This window comes from Polypterus senegalus, chromosome 17, assembly GCF_016835505.1.
Source record: "Polypterus senegalus isolate Bchr_013 chromosome 17, ASM1683550v1, whole genome shotgun sequence".
NCBI classification, from domain to species: domain Eukaryota; kingdom Metazoa; phylum Chordata; class Cladistia; order Polypteriformes; family Polypteridae; genus Polypterus; species Polypterus senegalus.
The window spans coordinates 10,286,558-10,311,698 of record NC_053170.1 but is presented as its reverse complement, the minus strand read 5'-3'; the positions used below and the strand labels follow the sequence as shown (position 1 = coordinate 10,311,698).

Genomic DNA, 25,141 nt, shown 5'->3' with positions numbered 1-25,141 from the left:
GTTCTACTTCGTCATCTACTCTTTGTCTTTTATTTCCGGCCCCGGGCGTGGTTAAATCTCTTGGCACAAAGTCTTGTCTCGCGGGACTTGAAAGTATCTCTCTGAGAAAGTCTTGTCTTGTCTCGTCCCAGGATTTTTTTATTATAATAGAGAGACAAATATTTCATTAGATGCTGGTCAAATTGCCTGCTATCAAACTTACAAACATGATGAAGCAGGCTTAATCCAATTTAGGGTCACAGAGGATGCTAGAGCCGCCATGGACTCGTCAATCAAGTTGAATCACATGTAATATTCCTAAAGGGATAGGGTCACTTATTACACACAGCTCACTTACAAGTCCATATATAGATACAAGTACACTGACATAAAATCAATTACCCATTGCCTTTTGCACAGATTGTCAGGTTTTTTTTTTTTGATTAGGTGAATTTTACGTTTACATGTGTTTGCTAGTTTTCCGATTTTTACTATACTGGTAAAGTGTTTGCTGTTTTTTTCCTCTAAATCAATTGTGCAAAAACGAATTTCATACAGTATACCAGGTTATCAACCACTCTTCTTTGGATACCTCTGGCTCTGGAGGGAAAGTATCAATAAGTACTTTAAAAGTAGTTGACATGCCATCACAAGGCACAACACTTAAAGCTAATAATATTTAAACATGCAAGGTAACCTTTTTGTCATTTTTGTAAATGCCCCCTACATTAAATTTCTTCACTTTTCTCCGTAGTATCAGTCTGACACGGAAAGAGCAACCCACTAGCTGCACACCTTTGTCACTAAGCTGTTTGTTCCGTCAAATTGGACTACCCAGCAATCCAGAATACTGGGAAATAAAATATTTCTTTCCAACCATAATATAATGGATTAGTTTTATTAAAATAAATATTTCTGACCCCATTTTAAACCATATAGACCATTATTGTGACCTTATCCCATTTCACTCCTCCATTTGGAGAGTGTGAAGTTTCCTGTCCTAGTAGGGTCCTGCTGGATTTCGATTCCAGATATTTGCTAAAGGAATTACGTCATTTCTTGTTTTGAGACGCCCATTTGCTCGTGAGTAGTTCAGATATATTTCAAATAGAAAAAAGATGATGTAAAATGTTGCTTATCTTGAAGCTTTTAATGTACAAATCTGATCAGTCATGTGACACAATTTCTATAAGCACTCAAATAACTATTTTCTTAGCAGTTAATATGGCAAAATATGATAAAGAAAATAGAAGATAACATGTAATTAAATTTAAAATTAACTTTTTTCAGCATGCCTGACACAATTATGGTTGAGATATATCTGCATTTTTATAGAAGAAGGGCATTGCTTAATGAAAGACATTACAATGATACAAAGCAGGGCATCAGATGGCATAGAACTGTCACTCACATCCATCATGATTTGTCTGTTTTTCCAGTTTGATTTTGGTGATACTGTGGTCCATCAGGCTATCCACACAATTGAGTACTGCCTGGGTTGCATCTCCAACACTGCTTCCTACCTTCGCCTCTGGGCGCTTAGCCTGGCTCATGCACGTAAGTTCTGCCCAGAAAGGTTAATTCTGGTACTCCTACCTGATTACTTTTTAAAGGAAAAGTAAGAAAAAGATTGAATCATTTATCTATCTATCTTCATTTATAATATGGATTGTGAAAAATGGGCAGGTGCTCTACAGTTTTGTATATAGTGGGCATCCTGCCACAGCCAGTCCACCTTAAAAGTGCTTCGTTAGCTGGCTTGGTAAAATTCTTGGCTTGTCAGACTTCGATTTTTGCTATTATGATTTGCAGGTCTTGCATGGTCTGCATCTCTGCAGTACAATTCAAGGCTCATAATGGTTTTGCCCAGTGTAATACAATACAAGAAACAATATGAAAGTTTGGGGATTCCACCCTGTATACTGTCAGTTTTGCAAAAGGATAACTAAAGCACATAACATAGACTGAAACATAAGAAAAGTGCTCTGTCTTTATAGTTAAGGAAAAGGAAGAGGTGTGTCTTCGGGGCGGAAGTGATGTCAACAGGGTTATGAAATGCTGCCGGAAGTGGGAGGAAATTTAGGCAGGTCTGTCTTCTGGAGATCTGCAGGAGAGGGAGAAGAGGCTTTAGTACAATGAATTAACCCCATACTCTGTGTTTTACTCACACTTAAGCCCTTAGACTGCTTCCCATGCGCATGTGTGTGACACCAGATAATCTGTAATGAAATGGATTTGGGTCTGTAAAGGTTTGGATTAATCTCACATCTCAGCTTTTACAACTGGTAAACCCACGTCATTTGATTTTGTTAGGGCAAATGGAGAGTAATACAATGGACAAAAATGTAAAGTATTAAAGAGTCCATGCCAAGGTTTGTTGTGTGTAATAAACAATGAGAAGAACTCTGAGGGCAAAGGCTTGATTTATTCTTCCTACCAGCAAACCTGAAAAGTAATTGTACAAGGTTCATCTAAACTGAAGGAAACTAATGCAAAAGTCTTTAAACCTTTTTCAGTTTAAAAAACAGACACTGAGCAAAAACTGACAAACCCATGTTGGCATCACTTTGAAAACCTTTTTCATTTTAATGTTGTATCTGCACAATGAAAAACATTGGACAAATGAGCTTCCTTTGAACTCTGACTTATTAGACATTTTTAAACAAGGTTTAGGTTATTAGTAGCATTAGCTTGGATGATGTTTTTTGTTTTAGACTGTCAAAGTTAGGTAATATTTGCATTGTTAAGGAATGAAGAAAATATTATCATGGCAATATTGATCTTGTCCCCTTTTCTTTCAGAGCTGTCTGAGGTACTGTGGTCCATGGTGATGCACACTGGACTCGCCATTAACAATGCGGCTGGCTTTTTCCTACTCTTCTTTGTTTTTGCATTTTTTGCTACACTCACAGTGGCTATCCTTTTAATCATGGAAGGCTTATCTGCATTTCTGCATGCTCTTCGCTTACACTGGTAAGAATAATAATGGTAAAAGTATCATGGTCACATGTACAGAGGATGATCCATTAGGTCACATATACAAGGTCTGGTTTGTCAGGAAAGGAGTTGCTGTTTTCTTTTTTTTTAAAAAATATACGTTCGTGTTTGTCATATTTTAGTTTTATGGGTTTCACTCATGTTAAGTCATTTCTGTATTCCACATATTACACATGTTTTCATGAAAACTAAGCAATTTCCTTCTCTCAGTGAGGCTGCACTTTGTGCCCAACACCCCACCCCCCCTCGTTCCATTCCAGAGATTCATAGTCACTCCTAAGTGCAAGACACATTCCTCAGAGCTGCACCTTAATAGGAGTGTGTGACCCCGCAACCCTTTGTAGGCTGTTTGTCATTTTATCATTATTTTGCCATTTTTCTGTGCTTTGCACTGACTCCTATAGAACTGAAGTCGTTTCTTTAGGTAAGGCCCATTCCCCTTCTTTACTGCTTTAAATAGTTTTCTTTCTTGGTTTAAACTTTTCTGTTCCTTCAAATCATGTAGTAATCCATCTATCCATCATCCAACCCACTATATCCTAACTACAGGGTCACGGGGGTCTGCTGGAGCAAGGCAGGAAACAAACTCCGGGAAGGGTGCCAGCCCACCGCAGGACGCGCACACACACACACACACACACACACCAAGCACACACTAGGGACAATTTAGAATCGCCAATCCACCTAACCTGCAGGTCTTTGGACTGTGGCAGGAAACCGGAGTACCCGGGGGAAACCCACGCAGACACGGGGAGAACATGCAAACTCCACGCAGGGAGGACCCGGGAAGCAATCCTGGATCTCCTAACTGCGAGGCGGCAGCACTACCCGCTGCGACACCATGCCACCCATGTAGTAATCCTTTTAACAATATTTATATTCATTAAGTAGCTTTTGACACATTCTAAGATTTTGCCTAAACAGTTTACAATGTTAGAGTACCCATAGATACATTTAGCTTTATCAAACAAGTGTCAAGGCATTGGTTCTGATGAATTGATAAATGACAGGGAGTGCATTATTTCATAATCAATCAAAATCAATAATGTTTTGAAGACGCTAGAATTTAAGATCAATCAAAGCAAGTGGCAGACTACTTATGAAACTTCTCAATGGCAGGAATTCCATGAAGAGTATTTCACATACAAAAACATGTTAAGGTATAAAGCTTTGGGAACACTGAAACTATTTGATTAAAAAGTAGTGTATGAAGTTCCTCTTGTTGAAGCATCCTGGGGATTTTGGCTGTCATTCTAAATATAGTCACATATGTCTCTGATATGATCCATGTTTCTGCATGTGTACACATATATGGGTGTAACTACACTGTGTTTGAAGAAGTCATGCTGTTGGAATAGGCCATGGCTTCTTCTTATCCTGTACTAGAAAAATGCATTTAGAACATAGATTAGACACCAACAAAATATAAATTTCAGTTTAAATGTTTCTGCTTCATGCAAAAGAGATGCCAGATGATTTATTGTTTCAGGAGATAATTAGTGTAGGCTTTGGCTGTCAATGCCAAATGAATTATCATTTGAAGACCTTTTTTTGATATCTAGATAAGGAAAAATACTCTTAAATATGATAAAAGTTACATTTCCTCTCTACCGTATGATAATTAAAGTAATTGAACACCTTATGTTTAGAACACATTTAGAACACCTACATTTTTCCAGTTTTTCTTCAAACTGAATTAATTGAAATGGAATGAATGACCTAAAGTGGTAAATTGTAAGCAGTAAACTGCTAGAGGTTTAAATTTAAAGTTTTGGTTAGCAAAAACTGAAAAAAAAGAAAATTTCAGAATATTACAAATAGGCCTTCTTCAGGGATCAACTAATAGGTTACAACATACAGATGTTCTGCAGCAATTAAAGTAAATGAAGCCTTGCAAGTTGAAGCAAACAGATTGCACAAGTGTCCCAACTTCTGTTGATTACTTAAAAACCATCTACTGTATGTTTCTTAAAGCAGTGTTGGAACAGACTGTGTTTCTACACACTATTTGGACGATCTTCCAGTGGTAATGGCAAAACAATGATAAATATTACTAGAGAAACTTAAAAGAGTTGAATAAGAAACAACTTCTTTTCCTTCATTGATTTTAAGGATTTGAAAAATGATTTTGTCTCTTTAGATATTTTATTGAGAACATTTGCTCAAGAAACCCAGCAGCAGATTTATTTTCATTCTCTCTTCACAGGGTGGAATTCCAGAACAAGTTCTACGCTGGTCAAGGTTTCAAGTTTGTACCATTTTCTTTCATGAGCATTCTTGAAGGAAAGTCAGATGACTGAACGTTTCAGCTCCTTGTCGTCTTTATTCTTAATTGAATTGTGTTGTAATGTGATTGTGGACTATAAAGTACCTCTTCAATCTGATGGCACACTTGTGTCAGTCTTGTGCAAATCTTCGACCATTATGTGATACTGTTTTGTCTAACCTTGTTTTAATTTTCAATACACATACTGTATTACTGTAGCCTGACTGAGGATAGTCAAATGTAATACTATAGCGAGGGTTGTCAGTGTAATTTTAAATTTATTTTCACACATGCTTTTATATTTAATATAATTCTGGCAGTCTGCTATACTAATGGGCCTCAGGTCTTGCCCTGAATATTCCAGCTGCTGTTGTCAAGCATAGAGGTGAAGAGTCTGCACACCTTCCTCACTCCACTGCAGGTATCACGGTGAGGCTCACTACAGGCTTTCAAATGACTTTTTAGTTTCTTATTGTAAACATAATGGCATTCCAAATGCTTCTGCATATGCATCCCAGTTTTTTTTGTCATCTCCCCCATCAGACATCGGTCTATTAAACCTGTAAAGAAGCTGTAATTGATTAATAAGAGCTTAGTATTCACAGTCACTGTTTATTATGTACTATTCATGTTTAATTCCTTGAGTAATGTTTAAAAATTCCTGCTCCCATCTAGTAAATACTAAAGGTTTTATCTCACATCTATGTGGTGTAGGATTCTAACATTTGTGAGACATATCACAGACCTGCCAGTTGGAGGGCTTTCCCCACTCGACCCACCACTCCAGACTTGTGTAGGTCAACCCTCTGCTTTTTCAGAATACCCTGTAAGCCATCTGTGCTTCTTTACGGCCTTTGTCTCAAGTGTTCTGCTCCCCGTGACTATTTATAGTGTTGTGGTGCTGAGGCTGCGGCCTTTAAAAGCGAGCTTATCTGGCCTGTATTTCCAAGTTTTAAATGGATACCGTGATCTGCTAACCATCTCTTTTTGGACACCTGAAAAAGAAGCATTCTTTGAAGCGAAAATGAACCCATGTGTTGTATTTAGAAACATATCAAATTTCACCTCAAACTTTACTACTGTGAAGCTGTGCAATATGAGTTTCGATTTGTGAAATGTGTGTAATGATCACTTTGTGACAGATCTTGTTGCATGTTGATGGTAAATACAATATGTAAATCCAGCCTCCTTGGGTGCAAGCAAATAAAACTGAAGAGGACTTAAACTGTTTGAACACTGTCTCTCTGAATGCTATGAGCGTGTGAAGCACTCGGTTAAGTGGTCATTCATTTATGGAGCTCATTGGTGGTGCCTGGTGAAATAAGGTCTCGGCATGAGATCTAAGGAATGTTTTCTTCATGTCTAATTTTTGTTGGTCATTCTTTGCCGTTTGAGAGTGGTTATTATATTATTTTTATCTGCAAGAGGTCTAACATTCATATGTGGACATCCTAAAGCTAATCTAATGACAGTACCATCTTAAGTACTAATAGAAAGCACTCTGGTCTTTTGTACTTTTGCTGCCAATTAAATCATCTTGCAGTTTACTAGCATTTCAGTAATGTCCTTGAATGCATTTGTGTAGGCAGGCAGTGTGAGTAACTATTAAAAGTTCAATGCAGAACTATAAGTACTTATACATGTAGGGACTAATTACATGATATCTTTTAAGGTACTTAATACTATGTAGGCTTATTTAGATAAACAGTACAGACGAACAAATTGTACTCATAGTTGCCATTTTAAATGTGCTTATACTATGTGCCTGCCAACAGGAAGATAAGATGTACTTGTAGCATGGAGAGCAAGCATGTTTTTTCTATTTGTATTACCACACTATTGGTGAAGTGGACTAGTATTGTCAAAACATCACTAAGAACTTGCTGTTGCAGGCCCATAGGGACACATAAAGTATGTTTGTTTCAGTTCCCTCGCCAAGGATGCAAACGTTTTCCTTCATTAAAACACATTTGTTTGATGGTCTTGTGGGGTCCCTCAGTAAACAGGGATGTGCTGATCAATGCTCAACATGTCTTTTAAAAGAGTACAGCATCATATGATCATTATAAATGTGTGGTAAATGGCAGAAGATGTATTTGATTATAATACTTTTTTTTCCAAATTCAGTCATTTTGACCTCCAATAACAGGAAAGCATTGGACCTGAGAAGCACCTTAATTGCTCTCAGTGAACACACACACACACACACACACACACACATATATATATATATATATATATATATATACACACACTAGCAAAAGAGAAGTAGTGTGTTAAAGAAGTTATGAAAAAGAAAAGGAAACATTTTAAAAATAACGTAACATGATTGTCAATGTAATTGTTTTGTGACTGTTATGAGTGTTGCTGTCATGAAGGATTTGATTATCATTATTTCTTTCAATCAGGTTTGTATTTGGAGGATGTGTTGTGTTCAAGTTATATTCTGTGTTTGTCAACCATTGTAAAGATAACAGGTTTCATTCATCGAAGTGATCACTACCCAAATCGGTACTCGTGAATCTAAGATGTTTAACAGGCATTATCGGTATTAAGTTGTGGATTTGCCTGCGAATATTTAGCGGCAGCGTGTCTATGAACGTAATTTAAACTTAAGCTTTACACCTTGCTTTCCTATTGATATGTCTACAAAGGCTTGTTCAGCGTCAGAGGGTTGTTCCTTTACTGATTTACTGCATCAATAAGCAGCTCGTCTTCCTCTTTATCTGAGACATCACACACTGCATGCACGGGTTTACCTTTCCCAGTCCTGCACAGTCAGTTCACGTGAGCCGCTCGGAGTACATGCACTGAAGGTTCTCAGCTGTGCTTGTGCTATCTCGTGCGATCTTGCCATGTCCACAGCTTTATTTAATGTTAGGTAAGACCTGGCACTTAAGTTTCTCTCGCACTTTTGAGATTTTTTTTTTTTTTTCGAGATTTGTGCCAAACACTAGTCTATCTTTGATCTTCATCTTCATTTGCATAAGCACAGTCCTTCACCTGCGAATATTTAGCGGCAGCGTGTCTATTGGATTGCTGCTGACGGACGGCCTTATATGGGCAGGCACTCAATTACGTGGGAGGCGTGATGATGAGGGACGCAACTCCGCCTCCCACGGCGACCAAGCTGCAGGCTATGGATGTATATATGTACGTAAGTAGGTTCCAGTTATGACCGTTACGCATAGAATTTCGAAATGAAACCTGCCTAACTTTTGTAAGTAAGCTATAAGGAATGAGCCTGCCAAATTTCAGCCTTCTACCTACACAGGAAGTTGGAGAATTAGTGATTAGTCAGTGAGTGAGTGAGGGCAATATATACAGTATATATATTAGGGCTGGGCAAGTTAACACGTTATTATCATGTTAACGCAATAATTAATTAATGCCAACAATTATTTTATTGCCTGTTAATGCAGTTTTTGTTATTATTATTATTATGATTTTGAAAGTCTCAGTCTGCTAGCAATTGATAGAGATCAGTGATCTTCTTGTTATGACTTTTTTTCGTATTGTCACTGAATCGAACTCTGATTTGTCAGACTCCGATTTTGATACAAGTGATCTGGAAATGGAGATCGAAAATGAAAATGAGGTACCGGGATCAGCTGATCGGTTCCCAGCTGATCGTGGTGCTGAACACGTTCACGTAGCTGATGCACCGATTGCGATGTACACCTGGGAGGGCAGACACTTATGATAACAGGAGGTACAAACCATATTGTGTCTCACTGCAGTTGCCACCCCCACTGACCTGTCTCACAAAGACAGCCAGGCAGCCATTCCATCCACCGTGCATTCCTGCTGGCCGTCGAGCCGCTGCTGCCGCCGCAAACTGCAAACAGGCCCCGACAACAGGCAGCAACAGATGTTTTATGTTGATTTATGTGTGAAACTATTGCTTTGTGCACTTTTCAGAAAACTGAGTTTTTTTGGAAAAAATATCAGGCCTCAAAGAGTTGCTACTGAACATAAATTGTTTATGCTGCTTCCTTCTGGGTGCCCTATAAAAAGCGGCCAGTCCCCACCATTCTTCAACCACAGTCGGGAGAAAGAAAACAAACCCTTAGACGGACTGGTGGCAAGAAGGGACTGTGTTGTGTGATGATTTGTGCACTGTGCTGTGGGGAGTAGGATGAGACGCTTCTCAATGACAAATAAACGTGTGCTGGGTGGAAAATCTGTCTCCTGCCTGTCTGTGCCCGGGTTGGCTTCCACAATATACATATTTATATATTATGTGTGTGTATATACACTCACCTAAAGGATTATTAGGAACACCATACTAATACGGTGTTTGACCCCCTTTCACCTTCAGAACTGCCTTAATTCCACGTGGCATTGATTCAACAAGGTGCTGAAAGCATTCTTTAGAAATGTTGGCCCATATTGATAGGATAGCATCTTGCAGTTGATGGAGATTTGTGGGATGCACATCCAGGGCACGAAGCTCCCGTTCCACCACATCCCAAAGATGCTCTATTGGGTTGAGATCTGGTGACTGTGGGGGCCATTTTAGTACAGTGAACTCATTGTCATGTTCAAGAAACCAATTTGAAATGATTCGAGCTTTGTGACATGGTGCATTATCCTGCTGGAAGTAGACATCAGAGGATGGGTACATGGTGGTCATGAAGGGATGGACATGGTCAGAAACAATGCTCAGGTAGCCCGTGGCATTTAAACGATGCCCAATTAGCACTAAGGGGCCTAAAGTGTGCCAAGAAAACATCCCCCACACCATTACACCACCACCAACAGCCTGCACAGTGACAACAAGGCATGATGGATCCATGTTCTCATTCTGTTTACGCCAAATTCTGACTCTACCATTTGAATGTCTCAACAGAAATCGAGATTCATCAGACCAGGCAACATTTTTCCAGTCTTCAACTGTCCAATTTTGGTGAGCTTGTGCAAATTGTAGCCTCTTTTTCCTATTTGTAGTGGAGATGAGTGGTACCCGGTGGGGTCTTCTGCTGTTGTAGCCCATCTGCCTCAAGGTTGTGCGTGTTGTGGCTTCACAAATGCTTTGCTGCATACCTTGGTTGTAACGAGTGGTTATTTCAGTCAAAGTTGCTCTTCTATGAGCTTGAATCAGTCGGCCCTTTCATTCTCCTCTGACCTCTAGCATCAACAAGGCATTTTCGCCCACAGGACTGCCGCATACTGGATGTTTTTCCCTTTTCACACCATTCTTTGTAAACCCTAGAAATGGTTGTGCGTGAAAATCCCAGTAACTGAGCAGATTGAAATACTCAGACCAGCCCGTCTGGCACCAACAACCATGCCACGCTCAAAATTGCTTAAATCACCTTTCTTTCCCATTCTGACATTCAGTTTGGAGTTCAGGAGATTGTCTTGACCAGGACTACACCCCTAAATGCATTGAAGCAACTGCCATGTTATTGGTTGATTAGATAATTGCATTAATGAGAAATTGAACAGGTGTTCCTAATAATCCTTTAGGTGAGTGTATATATATATATATATATATGTGTGTAAAATATTCTGGCAAATGGCTGGGGCCCTTACCTGGCCAGGATGCTCCTACAAGGAAAGGACTGGGGTAGAGAATATTTTCAGGACGCTTTCTCCTCCCAGACCATTAGAGGGCAGCCCACTTTGCTTACAGCGGGTCCATGGGTTTGGTGCATGGAAGCTCAACCTTGCTGGGGCCCGTGGCCACCGCCAGGGGGTGCCTGGACATTTACAGGGCCCTGTTTAGCAGCATGTCTGCCACACCAGGACGTGCTGCCGGCCAGAAGAAGGTCGTCGGACACCAGGGGTCCTTCTGGGGGAGCCCTATAAAAGGGGCTAGTCGCCACTACTTAATGGGCTGAATCGGGAGGAAGAAGAGCAAAGCCTGTAAGGAGGACTGGAGGCAAAGGGAGTGTGCTGTGCTTTGGGAAGTGGCGAAAGAGCACTCAGCCTCTTCAAATAAAACATGTGGTTTATTGTGAAACTTGTGTCTTGCCTGTCTTTTTGGGTTAGGGTGGCTGGACGCACCCTGGGCTTTTACAATATAGTAATTTATTATAATAATTTAATATTATAATTTTAAAAATTATAGCTGGAAATCCACAAAGGGAGAAAATCGTGTATCTTGAAATTGTTTTTTTGTGCCTAAGATGATGACTCCTACTATTTGTATATGTGAGTATATACGGCAGATGGACATAGACGTGACGTCAGAGATGGAGTTCTGCAGAGGGAAGAAATGAGAAGGCATTTGAATACAGCGCCATCCCCTGGTCGGGCATGTAATTACCACTACCAACGCCCTTTAGCTGTCTCCCAATCGCATGTGCATGACTGTATGTATTTATAGTGTGTGTGTATGTGTAGGACTTTCTTAGTAACTAGTTCATTTTTTTTTTCTCTTTTCTAAATATAGTCAACATTTTCTAGCTATTGTTTACAATGGAATATAAATGATGAAAAATTTAAAGAAATAAAAGAGATCTAGGCAGTATGGGGTAACTGGATAAGGCACTGTGTCAAGGTTGCCAGTTCAGTTCCTGCCCATTTCCCATGTGACGTTGTGCCAGATCATTTAACCAGACCATGCTCCATCTATACAAAAGTAGAGGATGTAATTTATTTAGCTTTTTGGAATCATTATTGACTCTACAGTAAAGATATAAAAAGTTTGGTTTGGATTTTGTGTACAGTAACATAATACCTGAATGTTGTTTGTTGGTTGGTTTTGATGTGACAGCACTCCTGTTTCCTTAAAGGTGCAGTAGGGTTGCTGTTTTTGTTGTGCGCCTAGTTCATCGAGTAATCGCAATTGATTGAAGGAATTTACCAAGGTGACCACTGCAGTAAAATGCTTGGTAAACATGTAACTTAAAACGAAGGATCTTACTGGCGCTTAGCGTACAATTTGATCTGTAGTTTGTGAAACTGCACACCAGATACGATGTGCCATCTGATGCAGAAATGCAGTTTTTGCTTTGAATCATTGATTTGTCATTCATTCAAGTCCTTGAGTCTTCCCCAGTGATGACTGCAGCCTATGTCGGTGTGTTAAGGGTTAACTGTGACTATAAACCTGCACCAAGGCAGACACCAGTAAAGCTGCACCTTGTGTGACCTCTAGTGGCCGAGAGATGAATCTCATCTGTGCTCCAGTTAAATGGCTTTTGAGAAGTCGAGCAAAATGACACCTTGTAGGACTCACAATATGCAAGCTTTCAAGGCAAGTCAGGCCCCTTCGTCAGGTGAGAAAGAAGGGTCCTGAGCTGCCTTGAAAGCCTATGTATTATAATCTTTTTAGTTAGCCAATAAAAAGTGTCATTTTGCTTGACTTCTCATTGCATCCATAATGGCTGACACGGTTACAGCACCCTAGTGCTACTTAAATGGCAGATCAAATGTATAGTGAAGTTGATGGAGACACAGTACCACTGTTACATGATTTAGGCTTTGTCTACAAAAGTTAAGATTCAACATCTGTACCAGTTGTTGGGCTAATGTCCCATTGTATTGGAAAAACTCATTAAGTTAGCTGACTTAAACACCAGCAGTTGTTTGATATTTGGCTTCCTCCTTAGACAGTAACATCCGTGCAGAAGGATTCCTCATGAATTTCAACCCATCGTAGTGCACATTCAGGCCCACATCCAGACTGAAATGGTGCCAATTAGGAGTCGTCGCTTGACACGTACGCCACAGGGACCTGCAAAACACTGACCTGGATGTGATAAGGTGAGCAAACTCCACACGATGTTCTACTGTATTGTTATCTAAAATACCCTTGTGGTTCTGGGCCACACATACTTCTGTCTCCTTTCCTATCATCTTATGTTCATAAACCTCTGTTTGCGTAATGTGATTTTAATCACCAAATAATTTATGTTGCAATCTGAACATAAGCAGAGAGAGTTTATTTTTTTAAAAGTAGACATGTGTACAACATGAAAAAGAAAAAAAACTATTGAGACCTAAGTGCAGAATAGCAGTATCAGAAGTAATTGTGGAGCAAATGTGACACCTACAAATGGATTCTGTCTTTTTTCTGATCTTATCAGCCTCAATCTAATGAAGCAGCGATGGAGAGTTGGCCGCGAGCCACGTATGGCCAAAATAGGATTGTGACTCTTAGTGACAAAGCCAACACACACAGTGCCAACGCCAGACTCAGGGAGGAAATGAGAACTTCAGAGGAAACCCCAGGAAACTGTAAGTGTAACTAACTGTAGCAACTGTAAATTCTATAAAATTCTGAATTCAACCAGGGTCCAAGGGGCTGGCAGTCTGCTTTATCAATCTGCATTACAGCCTAGCACACAGCTACGTGCGCCTCAGAAGGGCACCAACTTATATGTGAGATGGCAGCCAAGCCCTTAATTCATTTTAATACGAGGTGACAATCAGCCCTGGCCAGGACACATGCACTTCTTCACTGAGTGCCTTGTTCTGATTTTCCTTTGTGTTTGTCCTTGGCAGTGCATTGAGCAGATTAACAGAGAAGCTCTTGATCACCACATCATTTTCATTTTTTCCCCTATTAAAAAAAAACGTGTGCTGTGTAATGAAACTTCTGTCCTGCCTGTCTGTGTCGGGTTAGGGTGGCTGGACACCCCCTGGGCTCCACAATATAAATAGTCTGTATATTATATAAAAAAATCCTGCGATGCAACAAGACTTTTTGTAAGATTTCTTCAAGTCCTGCGAGTCGAGACTTTGGCCGCCCTCCTCTCAACCATATTCAACCACACACACACGGTGCTTTCACCTCTCATTCGTGTGAATGCTTTTGACAGACACGGTTCTTACTTTCTCAGCTCTTATAAATTTTAATGTTTTCTTCACTTTAAGTTCCCAATTAAAGAAGATGTACTATATGCAAATCTTATTGAATAATTTCATCACGAAGGGTCATCAGCAGTAAATATGACTACACGGGCAATCCCAGCACCGAGAAAAGATTAAGTCAAACAAATTAATGGCAATAATGTTGATGCGTTACACGGTAAATTGGTTAAATGCATATCAATAGACTAAGCTGAAACAGTTGGTGGTGACGGTGCGGAAGATGAAAACATCACGTTACAATATATCACGAAGAGTATCTACAGGTGTTAACACCGTCAGGTCTTACAACGCATGAATTACTGTAGAAAGAAGGATGTATCCAAGAAAGGTAATGTAGTACATCTTCAGGGGATAACATTAGACACCAAAGGAGATCTTGAGATGCCATTCGTATTAAAACATTTACAGTTTCCCGTTAGAATAGCTTTTGTAAAGACAATTAACAAATCTCAGAGGCAAACATTCGAAAAGTCGTTTTATTTAATAGAGAGAAAGAAACGAAATTCAATCACGGGCAGTTTTTCGTTGCATTGTCACGATGAAAGTCCAAACACAGAATCAAAATTCAATGCGATATTGACGAGAATGTAATTCAAAAAATATTTTTTACTGAAGTTTTACAGTAAAAATGTGAGTTCAAAAGTTTTTGCGTGTTACTATTAAAGCCAAATAGAACGAAATTGTATTACACAATGAATAACTCTAACGCAACATGAAGCATAATTTACTTTCAAATTATTACATTTTACTATTTTTTAATATTGTTAATTACTCCCTGTGATGTAAAATAGTTTGTAAATTGTACATCCGCACCCCCATGCGTGAGCGTCAGAACTGCAAAGAGGCTGGTGCATAGCACAGGCACCGGGGTTGGCGGGCAAAGCGAGCAGGGAGGCAAAGCCCTCTAGTAATTTATTATAATAATTTAATATTATAATTTTAGAATTTGTAGCAGGAAATCCACAAAGGGAGAAAATGAATCGCATATCCTGAAATAGTTTTTTGTTCCCAAGATGATGACTCCTACTGCGTGTATATGTGTGTATATACGACAGATGGACATGGACGTGACGTCAGAGATGGAGTGGCTGTCAGTCTTCTGCTCTGCAGAGGGAGGAAAAGAGAACACATTCGTATACAATGCCAACCCCTGGTCAGGCGTGTAATTACCATCACCAAAGCCCCTAAGCCAGGGGTGTCGAACTCCAGGCCTGGAGGGCCGCTGTGGCTGCAGGTTTTCATTCTCACCCATTTTCCTAATCGGTGCCCAGTTTTCACTGCTAGTTAACTCCTTTTCCCTTCATTTTCATAGCCCTGTTTGTAAGGATTCAGTCCCTTGATTCTTTTCTTCATTTAAGGACAGCCAAACAGAAATGAGACGTGCAAAGAGCCGACAGATGATCATCAAAACTGGGGTGTCAGACTCCAAACCAATTTCACTCTAACCATTTTCTTCATGAGAAGCCAATTCTTGCCGTTAATTAAACCCGTTATTTAATTCCATGCTTTGTTGCTGCTCTCATTCTTCCACAGTAGACATTCGCAAAACTGTCGATTTTGTGTTTTTATGAGAACACCGGCAAAATGTTTTGGTGAGCTGAGAGCCTTACTGAGACCTTCACCTCTCTTTATTTTTAGATATTGTGTGATGGGCACAGGTGAGCTGGTCATGCGGCGGCTTGTTTTGTGTCTCATTGTTTGGCTGCTAATTAAGGTAAAAGAAACAACTGAGTTTGAGTCAAGCTAATTAAAACTAAGGCAAAAGAAGTTAATTAGCAGAAAAAAACTTGTCACTAATTAAGAAGATGGCTAGAATGAAAACCTGCAGCCACAGTGACCCACCAGGACTTGAGTTCGACACCCCTGTCTCCCAAGCGCATGTGCATGACTATATATAAACTGCTCATAAAAATGAAAGGCACACTTTGAAAACACATCAGATCTCAATGGGAAAAAAATCCTGCTGGCTATCTCTACTGATATGGACTGGTATGGTGATGTGTTAGGAACGAAAGGATGGCACATCGCTTGATGGAAATGAAAATGATCAACCTACAGAGGGCTGAATTCAAAGACACCCCGAAAATCAAAAGGTAAAAATGATCCGACAGGCAGGCATGCAGGCGAGTCCATTTGGCCGAAATTTCATTGCAGCAACTCCAAATCGTACTCAGTAGTTTGTATGGCCACCACCCCCTGCCTATACATGCCTGACAATGTCCTTGGGGGGGCTGGCATGCTGCTAATGAGACGACAGATGGTGTCCTGGGGGATCTCTTTCCAGATCTAGACCAGGGCATCTCTGGGCTCCTGGACAGTCTGAAGTGTCAGATGGACCGAAAACATAATGTCCACCCAGAGGTGTTCTATTGGATTGAGGTCAGGCAAGTGAGCGTGGGGGTCAGTCAATGGGATCAATTCCTTCATCCTCCAGGAACTGCCTGCATACTCTTACCATGTGAGGCCGGGCATTGTCGTGCACCAGGAGGAACCCAGGCATGACTGCACCAGCATAGGGTCTGACAATGGGTCCAAGGATGTCATCGCGATACCTAATGGCAGTCAAGATGCCGTTTTCTAGCCTGTAGAGGTCTGTGCGTCTCTCCATGGATTTGCCTGCCCAGATATACCATCACTGACCCACCACCAAACCGGTCATGCTGAACGATGTCACAGGCAGCATAACGTTCTCCACGGCTTCTCCAGACCCTTTCACGTCTGTCACATGTGCTCAGGGTGAACCTGCTCTCATCTGTGAAAAGCACAGGGCGCTCGCCAGTGGTGGACTTGCCAATTCTGGTATTCTATGGCAAATGCCAATTGAGCTCCACGGTGCCCACTAGAGGACGTCGGGCCCTCAGGCCACCCTCCTGAAGTCTGTTTCTGATTGTTTGGTCAGAGACATTCAAAACAGTGTTGTGCCTGCCTGCTGGAGGTCATTTTGTAGACTCTGCCAGTGCTCATCCTGTTCCTCCTTGCCCAAAGTAGCAGATACCGGTCAGTCCTGCTGATGGGTTAAGGACCTTCTACGAGGGGGCCTGTCCAGCTCTCCTATTGTAACTGTCTGTCTGTCTCCTGGAATCTCCTCCATGCCCTTGAGACTGTGCTGGGAGACAGCGCATACCTTCTGGCAATGGCGCGTGGTATTGATGTGCCATCCTGGAGAAGCTGGACTACGTGTGCCATCTCTGTAAGGTCCAGGTATCGCCTCATGCTCACCAGTAGTGACAATGACCGTAGCCAAATGCAAAACGAGTGAAAAAACAGATGAAGAGGGAAAAACTTCAGTGGCCTCCACCTGTCAAACCATTCATTCCTGTTTTGGGGGTCGTCTCATTGTCACTCCTCAAGTGCACCAAAGCAGCTGAAACTGATGAACAAGCCCCTCTGCTACCTAACTGACCAGATCAATAGCCCACAAGTGTCATTGACTTGATGCTATACTCTCATTAAAAAGGGTTCCTTTAATTCTTTGGAGCAGTTTATATTCATAGTGTGTGTGTGTATATGTGTACGACTTCATTAGTAACTAGTTCATTTTTTTTCTCTCTTTTCTAAATATTGTCACGTTTTCTAGAACTGTATACAATGGAATTTAAATGATCAAAAATATAGAGAACAAAAGGAGAGCTAGGCAGTAAGAGGTAATGGTTAATTCACTGTGTTTCATGATAAAATGGCGTTTTGTAGTTTTCTTCATGGCTGCTAATTCCTGATTGCCTTGGTATTTACCTGCCTATTTTTTTAATCCGCAGTTCTTCCTTCATTACTTATGAGAGAGGAAAAAAAAAATGAACTGTGACCGTGACCTCGGTGCACCTCCACCCTTTTCAGAAATGTGAGCTCTGTGCCAGGGCCCATCCTCAAGGGCTTCAGCAGCTGCAACAATGTCCCCCGATCTCACAATGAAACAGGAATTCCTGTGCTGCTGCTTTCAAAACACAAATTCATATTTTCCTTGGTGGAAATCTGATTAGCGGCGCTCCTTTAGAACACACTTGGACAGACTTCCGAGACACTTGAGCGAGTCGTTTACCTTTATTGTCTGCAGCCTGGGCTTCAAGAACAGCATGGGGGTTTGGTGTACAATACATGGTGTGACTGGTGGACAGCAGACACCCTTGTGGTAAAAACCTGATAGTCCCTTGTGGTATTTGGCGCATTATTGGTGCCGACCTGACACCAGAGGCACGTATGAAAGAAAAACAGAAGTTTATTTTCTTCAGCCGTGGGACACGTCTCCCCCGTGCCTCACTGGCCCTACACAGTCCCACAACAAAATAAGCACCCAAAACACCACACTCTTCTTTTCTTCCACTCCTCTTAGAGCAGCTTCATCCTCCTCCTCCTCCTGATTGGCGCCCCGAGTAGTGGCTGCAGGCTCCCTTTATAGCCCACCCGGAATACTTCAGGTGGTAAATAACCTCAATTAGGCTGCACCTCTGGGTGTAGCTGCATTGCCGCCCACATGGGCTCAGGAAGCCTTGCAGCGTCCCATGGCGGTGGCCACGGAGCCCAACCAGGATGAGCTCCAGTGTTCCATATTACCAGCCCCGATGTAGCCAAGTGTTCCAATGGCTGCTCCCCCGGATCCAGTGTCGAAGGGGCGTCCAGGCCAGGCATGGGCCCCAGCTGTCTGCCACACCCTGTTTATAGCGATTAGCATTCACTGTGGTATAACTACGAAGACATCTGACCCAAGCCTCAGTCACATGATTGATCACATGATTTCCGTCTTGACTCCTGGTCGTGAAGCAACCGCCACCTTCCCAGGCCGTCTGGTTTTTTGGCGTTCTGACCACAAGGGGGGGAGTGTTGTTGCGGGGGTGCAACCTTAGTGAGTGAGGGTGTGATGGTCCGGGTTGGCTCCACGCTCCCTGTTCCTCCCAGGAGCCTGTTGATCCCGCAGTGTCCGTTAGTTGTAACTGAGACGAGCCCGGCAAATGAAGACACATACATACATCCAGACAAGCGGTAGGTGCATAAGTGACATTGAGTTTTTATTTAAAACAAATCAAAGTGTCCAAATAGTGCAGTGTATCAAATTCTTGATAAACAAATTACCCCTAAAATTTGTAAAGTTGGAGGTTAAAAGTCATCCCATAAATATTCCATTAAAAATGAGGTTGAAATTCCCAGCAGCAAGCTGTCCTTGGTGCAGCCCTGTAAAATGGGCGCCTTCCCCGTTTGGATCTTGCAACACGGAGAGACGTCAAACCAACAGGCGCAGACAACTGTTCTCCATTCCTTCTCGTATCCCCACCACCCACGAGCCTCCATTCCTTCGACTCCCGCTGCCATCTCCGCTCCTGTGGGGGGTGGGGGGTCCCACCAGAGTATATTGGATGCTCCTGCACTCTGACTGGTCAGTAGGAGCAAAAACCTAAGCCCTCTCTTGAGCGCCGGCCACACGTTTCATCCCTGGGGCTCCATTCCCGTTTGCCTGCTTCCTCTCTGTGGCACTGGCTCTTTCCGTTCCTGCCCTTCTCTCTCTCTCTCTGTCCTTTTCTTTAACCTCCGATTTCTCTTTCTCTCTTTTCGTCTCTGTTTCCCTTCTCTGCCGTGCAGGCTCCTTTTTTTATTGCCTTCCTATTTGGGCACAGGATTGATGAGCCCCATACTCTGTGCCACCATTGAGGGACCTGACTGATCTGCTCATCTCTGTATTGATCGGCCAGCACCTCAGTTAACTGGGGAGCAAAACACACTCATGCACGCCTGCTCCCAATTGTCGCCTGCACCTTTTTGGGGTGAAATTATTTATTTAAAATTTGCCAGACGCCACAGACCTCTTGTCACAGGGTGTCGTCACAGGGGCTGCGGTTGAAAGAGAAGATACCATTAGTGACAGCGCCACCTCTCATCCTGGAGTGGTATCGCTTACCTAGGTCAGGCCAGGAAGATGACCAGCAGTCATACACGTGTGACAATAGCAATAGCCAGCATTATAAAATAATGCGATAAGACGCAGATAAGAAGGGCACTGTGACAAATAATTAATGAAATGGACTCCATAGCAGGGCTGGCGCCCTGCCCGGGGTTTGTTCCTGCCTTGCGCCCTGTGTTGGCTGGGATTGGCTCCAGAAGACCCCCGTGACCCTGTAGTTAGGATATAGCGGGTTGGTCAATGACTGACTTGACTTTATAGCATATTGATATTATGGGATAGTAGAAAAGCAGGTCAGGTTGGGGAGCATGCACTGGTACAGCACGTTGCCACACCCCCCACTTGATGGAACAGGCTGGGATCCAGGCTGGAAACCACATTCCCCCCAAGGCAGTCCCACCACCAGGAAATGACCCTCTGTCTGCAGCCAGTTGTTACTTGGGTGTCCCCTTGGCCTGATCCAGCCACTTGAGGATCCCCCAGCCGGACCACCCTCGTGGAATCGCGCCACATGGCCGTAGTGCCGTACCTGACGCTCCCTCACAATGCAGGTCATGTGCCTCATTCAGGACTCCATGAGCAACACAAAGTCAAACCAGCGGTCCCCAAGGATTCTCCAAAGAGACACCAAAGGAGTCCAGTCTTCGTCTCAGGTCACTGGATAGCGGCCATGTCTCCTAAACAGGGAGCACCAGGACTCTAAAGACTTGGACCTTTGTTCAGAAGATATCAGGAGCACCACACCCCCCTTTCCAGCGACCTCAAGACCTCCTCATGTTGTCCCAATCCGTCTACTGACTTCACAGGAAGAGTCACCAGAGACATGACTGTCACTGCCGAGGTCGACACTCTCTCTGCAGACACACACACGGCTGATGGCTGTGCCCAAGAGGTCATTAAAGGCCTAGATGTTGGGGACACTCAGACCTCAACTCAGTCTCTTGAGGGCCCCAATCAGAGCCTCCATTAAATATGATATAATAATATGATATAACAAGCCATATGAAGAATTAATGTTTAAACTCACAATACTGAACTATGAATTCAAATATATATATATTGTAATGGACAGCACATGTGGACTGGCATCCCGCCTGGGATTGAATGAGGATTCTAACCCAGCTGGGAGGCCAGTATAATGGAAGGACAGGGGGAGCACATAATGACTGAACGTTTTCTTCCCCAGTACTCCACATGGCAGTATCCCTGGGTTGGGATTCCCACACAGACACCTGCAGGACATGCTGGGATCTGAAGCCCCATGGGACAGCCCGCTGGTAAGTGGGGTCTACTGAGATTCATAGTCCCTACTTTCCAGGACTGCCTGTCGACCCAGAAGTGCTTCCAATGACTGTTCCCTAGCAGTGGAAGGACTCCTGGGGTCTTAGATAAAAGAAGTTGCCCAATCTTAGCCAGGAGAGTCCGAGTTGAATGGAAGTGCATGAAGCTCACCAGGGAGGACTGGAAGGAGCAAAGGAAGCAGAGACCGAAGGATTGTCATGTGTTTGCTTAATGCCTTTCTTGAACGTTTCATACAAGGTAGTCGTGAGGTTAAACCTTTTCTTTTAAACCTGGACTTGTGTCTGTGGTTTGGGATGCTACAACGCCCCCTGGTGGACACAATTTAAAATAAAAAATATCAAGAATGACTGCAAACAATTCCAAATCTGAATTGTGCCATGAAATACCAGGGAGACCTAGAATTGATTAAACAGCCAGCAATCTGAACAACTGGAAGTATTCTCAAACAAACCCTAAAGTCAAGAGCGCTAGGCATTCATGCAAACCCTCAACCCCAGCTCCAACAAAGTCTTTCAACTGAGAGTGTATTGATTTAAACTCTTTACTCTTTGAACCTTTTTATCTTTTAGGTGTCATGAACTGGCACAGCTGCAAAAACACCAGTAGAACCCTGTCAGAATACCCTGACTAGAATCGCAAAGGGCTGAGACAAATCAGGACAAAATAAAAAAGTTTATTTTCATGAAAGCCTGTGCCGGCACAAAGAGTAAATACAGAAAACAAAGGCCCAATAAAGTATTAAAAAAACATCGAAGTTGAGAAAATCGGTGACACGGTCCCAATACGAGAATCCAAGAGGCAAAGTGAAAACAAAGCACGGGGTCGAAAAACTAAAAAACACAAAGCGAAGGAAAAGCACAGTGAGACAAACCCCCCAAAATACCCCAAAAACACACTCCACTCCGGCACCTTCAGTGAACCGCCCTTAAATAGGGTGGAGGGGTGATGGACAGGTGGCCCCACCCCTTGTGGACCCACCCACAAAACACAAGGCACATAACTAAAAGGCCTTCCCCTTTTCCAATATGCAGTTAGCATAATAAATGAAATAAACATTAATTCAAATAAAGTGCCTAAAATAATGAAAAACCAACAAGGAATGACACTTTGAACTCCAGCCAGGGGGAGACATGCTGGCAGACACGTGACATTTGATCATTCGTTTAGAATCCTAGAAATCAAATTGCATGACGTGTTTTATGGAATTAAGTAGCTTGGGAGGGAATTAGGATGAGAAAGGACAACAGCCTGGGAAAGAAGAGACGGATGTTATACTAACGTGTCAGTGGCTCTTCATTGATCATTCATGTGATTATTGTTCATTCTGCATGAAATGAGGCCTTAAAAGTCTGGGATGGCATAAAAGAAGAACAAAAAAAAAAAAAGCGTGGCAGGTGTGTGGCGTAGCGGTTGAGGATTTGGACTTCAAACCCTGAGGTTGGGGGTTCAAATCCCACAACTGACACCCCTGAGCGTCAGTGTTAGTAGTTGACGGATTGGGAGGACATTGGGGTGTCATGAGGTTGCTGGAAAGGTCACTTGCCTGGGCTCCAAAAAGACAGAACCGATTGTATCCTAAATGTTGTAAGTCGCTTTGGATGAAGTCAAATAAGGAAAAAGAACAAAGAACAGGAGGTGAGAAATCAACAAGATAAAGAGCTCAGCGGACTGAACAGAAATGTGAAACGGATGGGCACCCAGACTTGAAGAGACTCGTCTGCCATCATCGGTATTTCAGTGTAAGCAGTTTTCACAATGCGTGAATATTTTCCGAAGCGCATCTCCGCAATTCCCTGAGTCTTTTATAAGGTTGGGGATGTAGAACTTTTCTCTTTTAACAATTATTGCTACATCTGCCAGAATTGCTAAAAAAAATCAGCATTATTGTTTTTTTAGCATTACGCTTCTTCATTTTTCCAATCATAATACGTAACAATCGCTTTGTCAACACAGTCCGTTCCGCCGCGTCTCCTTGGATTTTCCTTCACATTCAGACAGGATGGACTGTTGTGGGAGATTATATGGTCTCTGATCTTCTTACCTCATTCTTGATGGGGAAAAAAAAACATCTGTGAAAGATATTAAACTTTTAAACTAATAGGCGGCACAGGGCCGCGGTGGAAGTGCCTCGCAGTTTAGGAGACCTGCGGTTCACGTCACGGGTCCTCCATGCACTTTAAAAAAAAAATAACGGGTTTTTAATGTCATTTTGTGGTTCGTTCCTGGGATTGTGTGCTTCTATTGCTTGACCGAGCGCCATTTCATTCTGGGACGGGTTCTCTGCATTTGAAGTTGGTTCCTCCTGATATGTGGAAAAAAAAACTGAAATCTTTAATGTATGGCAAGCTACCTATTAGGACACGAGCAGATTATAAAACCCGTGGACTGAGCCCGAGTTACTGTATGCAGTCTCAGGACCCACTGGGATTTCACAGATCTGTTCCCATCAAGCCCTGGTTCTTTACTGTATGGAACCTGTTAGGAATCGAAATAAATAAATAAATAAAGGGTCATTCGGGGGCCTTCATGTGGATCAGTCAAAAAACGGTTATCCCTATGACATCGCTCTGAAGACCCCACTTTATTTTTAAGAGTCTGCACGTTTGCATGTTCTCCCCATGTCTTTGTGGGATTCCTCTCACTGTCCAAAGACATGCAGGTTAACTGAATTTATTAAGCTAAATTGGCCCTGTGTGTGTGTGTGTGTGTGTGTGTGTTCTCCCTGCAATGGACTGGTGCCTTGTCCAGGGTTTGTTCCTGCATGGCACCCTATGCTGTCTGGGAGTGCTCCACCCAAACCAAATATCGCTGGTCTGGATTAAGCAGGTTAAAAGTGATGCGACCATAGAATTAACTGGGTAGTCCTTTTAAAGAGGCCGCAAACCTCAGTTGAAAGGTGCTATATATTATTAAGCGGTGTTTACAGGAGCCACTCATGCTGTTTAGACAATCGGTGCTTTTAAGAATCAATGTCTTCAAAATGTTTAGCATCCATCCTTCTAACGCACTTATCCAGGGCAGGGTGATGGTGGGGGCAGCTGGAGCCTCTTCCAGCAATCATAGGGCGCAAGGCAGGAACATCACCTACATTTACATTACATGTGTTTATTTGGCTGACCCTTTTATCCAAAGCGACTTACAACATTTGAGTTACAACTGGTTACATTTTTTTTGTTCTCCCAATTGGAGCACAGGCCGGTAAAGTGACTTGCTGGGAGGGGTTCACACAGTGTCAGAGGTGGGATTTGAAGCCACAACCTCAGGGTTTGAAGTTCAAAGCCTTAATGACTGCGCCACACTATCTGTCTGGCTCCAGTCCCAGATTAAGACCTTTAGAGGCCCTAAGCACTTAAATGATTTTGGTACCCCCAACCTCTATTATTGTTATTTTATTATTATTTTTTTTATTATTGTATGGATTAGGGGGCTCCGCCCCCTGATTGCTTCGCTCGCCAACCCCCGGGTTTGTTTAACCTGATATACAATTTAAAGAGATTGTTATTTTCATTTCATTCATTTTTTATTTCTTGATATTTGCTAGTAATAAGGCTGTAGTGAATGAGTTGTTCCTCCTCATGGACCCCGTGATCATCAGAGGTGACTGTGTGCAGACCTATAAATACCTGGGAGTGCAGCTGGATGATAAACTGGACTGGACTGCCAATACTGATGGACTGTGTAAGAGAGGACAGAGCCGACTATACTTCCTTAGAAGGCTGGCGTCCTTCAACATCTGCTATAAGATGCTGCAGATGTTCTATCAGATGGGTGTGCTGGGGAGGCAGCATAAAGAAGAGGGACGCCTCACGCCTGGACAAACTGGTGAGGAAGGCAGGCTGTATTGTAGACATGGAGCTGGACAGTCTGACATCTGTGGTAGAGCG

The 25,141-nt window shown here is 42.4% G+C and overlaps 1 protein-coding gene and 1 long non-coding RNA gene across 5 annotated transcripts in view; both read left to right on the top strand.

Moving 5' to 3' along the window:
* The window catches only part of atp6v0a1a (ATPase H+ transporting V0 subunit a1a), a 74,268-nt gene extending 67,796 nt beyond the window's left edge, over positions 1 to 6,472 (top strand). For all 4 annotated transcript variants that reach the window (XM_039740116.1, XM_039740115.1, XM_039740114.1 and 1 more), the window contains 3 exons: positions 1,419 to 1,536; positions 2,781 to 2,952; positions 5,183 to 6,472. In XM_039740116.1, coding sequence (XP_039596050.1) covers positions 1,419 to 1,536; positions 2,781 to 2,952; positions 5,183 to 5,276 — 384 coding nt within the window. In that variant the 3' untranslated portion in view covers positions 5,277 to 6,472. The remainder of the gene's footprint in view (positions 1 to 1,418; positions 1,537 to 2,780; positions 2,953 to 5,182) is intronic.
* Positions 6,473 to 12,462: 5,990 nt separating this feature from the next.
* Positions 12,463 to 24,842, top strand: LOC120517678. The gene is made up of 3 exons (XR_005631083.1): positions 12,463 to 12,958; positions 13,282 to 13,432; positions 24,799 to 24,842. It is a non-coding gene; the product is annotated as an uncharacterized LOC120517678 (long non-coding RNA).
* The last annotated feature ends 299 nt before the right edge of the window (positions 24,843 to 25,141 follow it).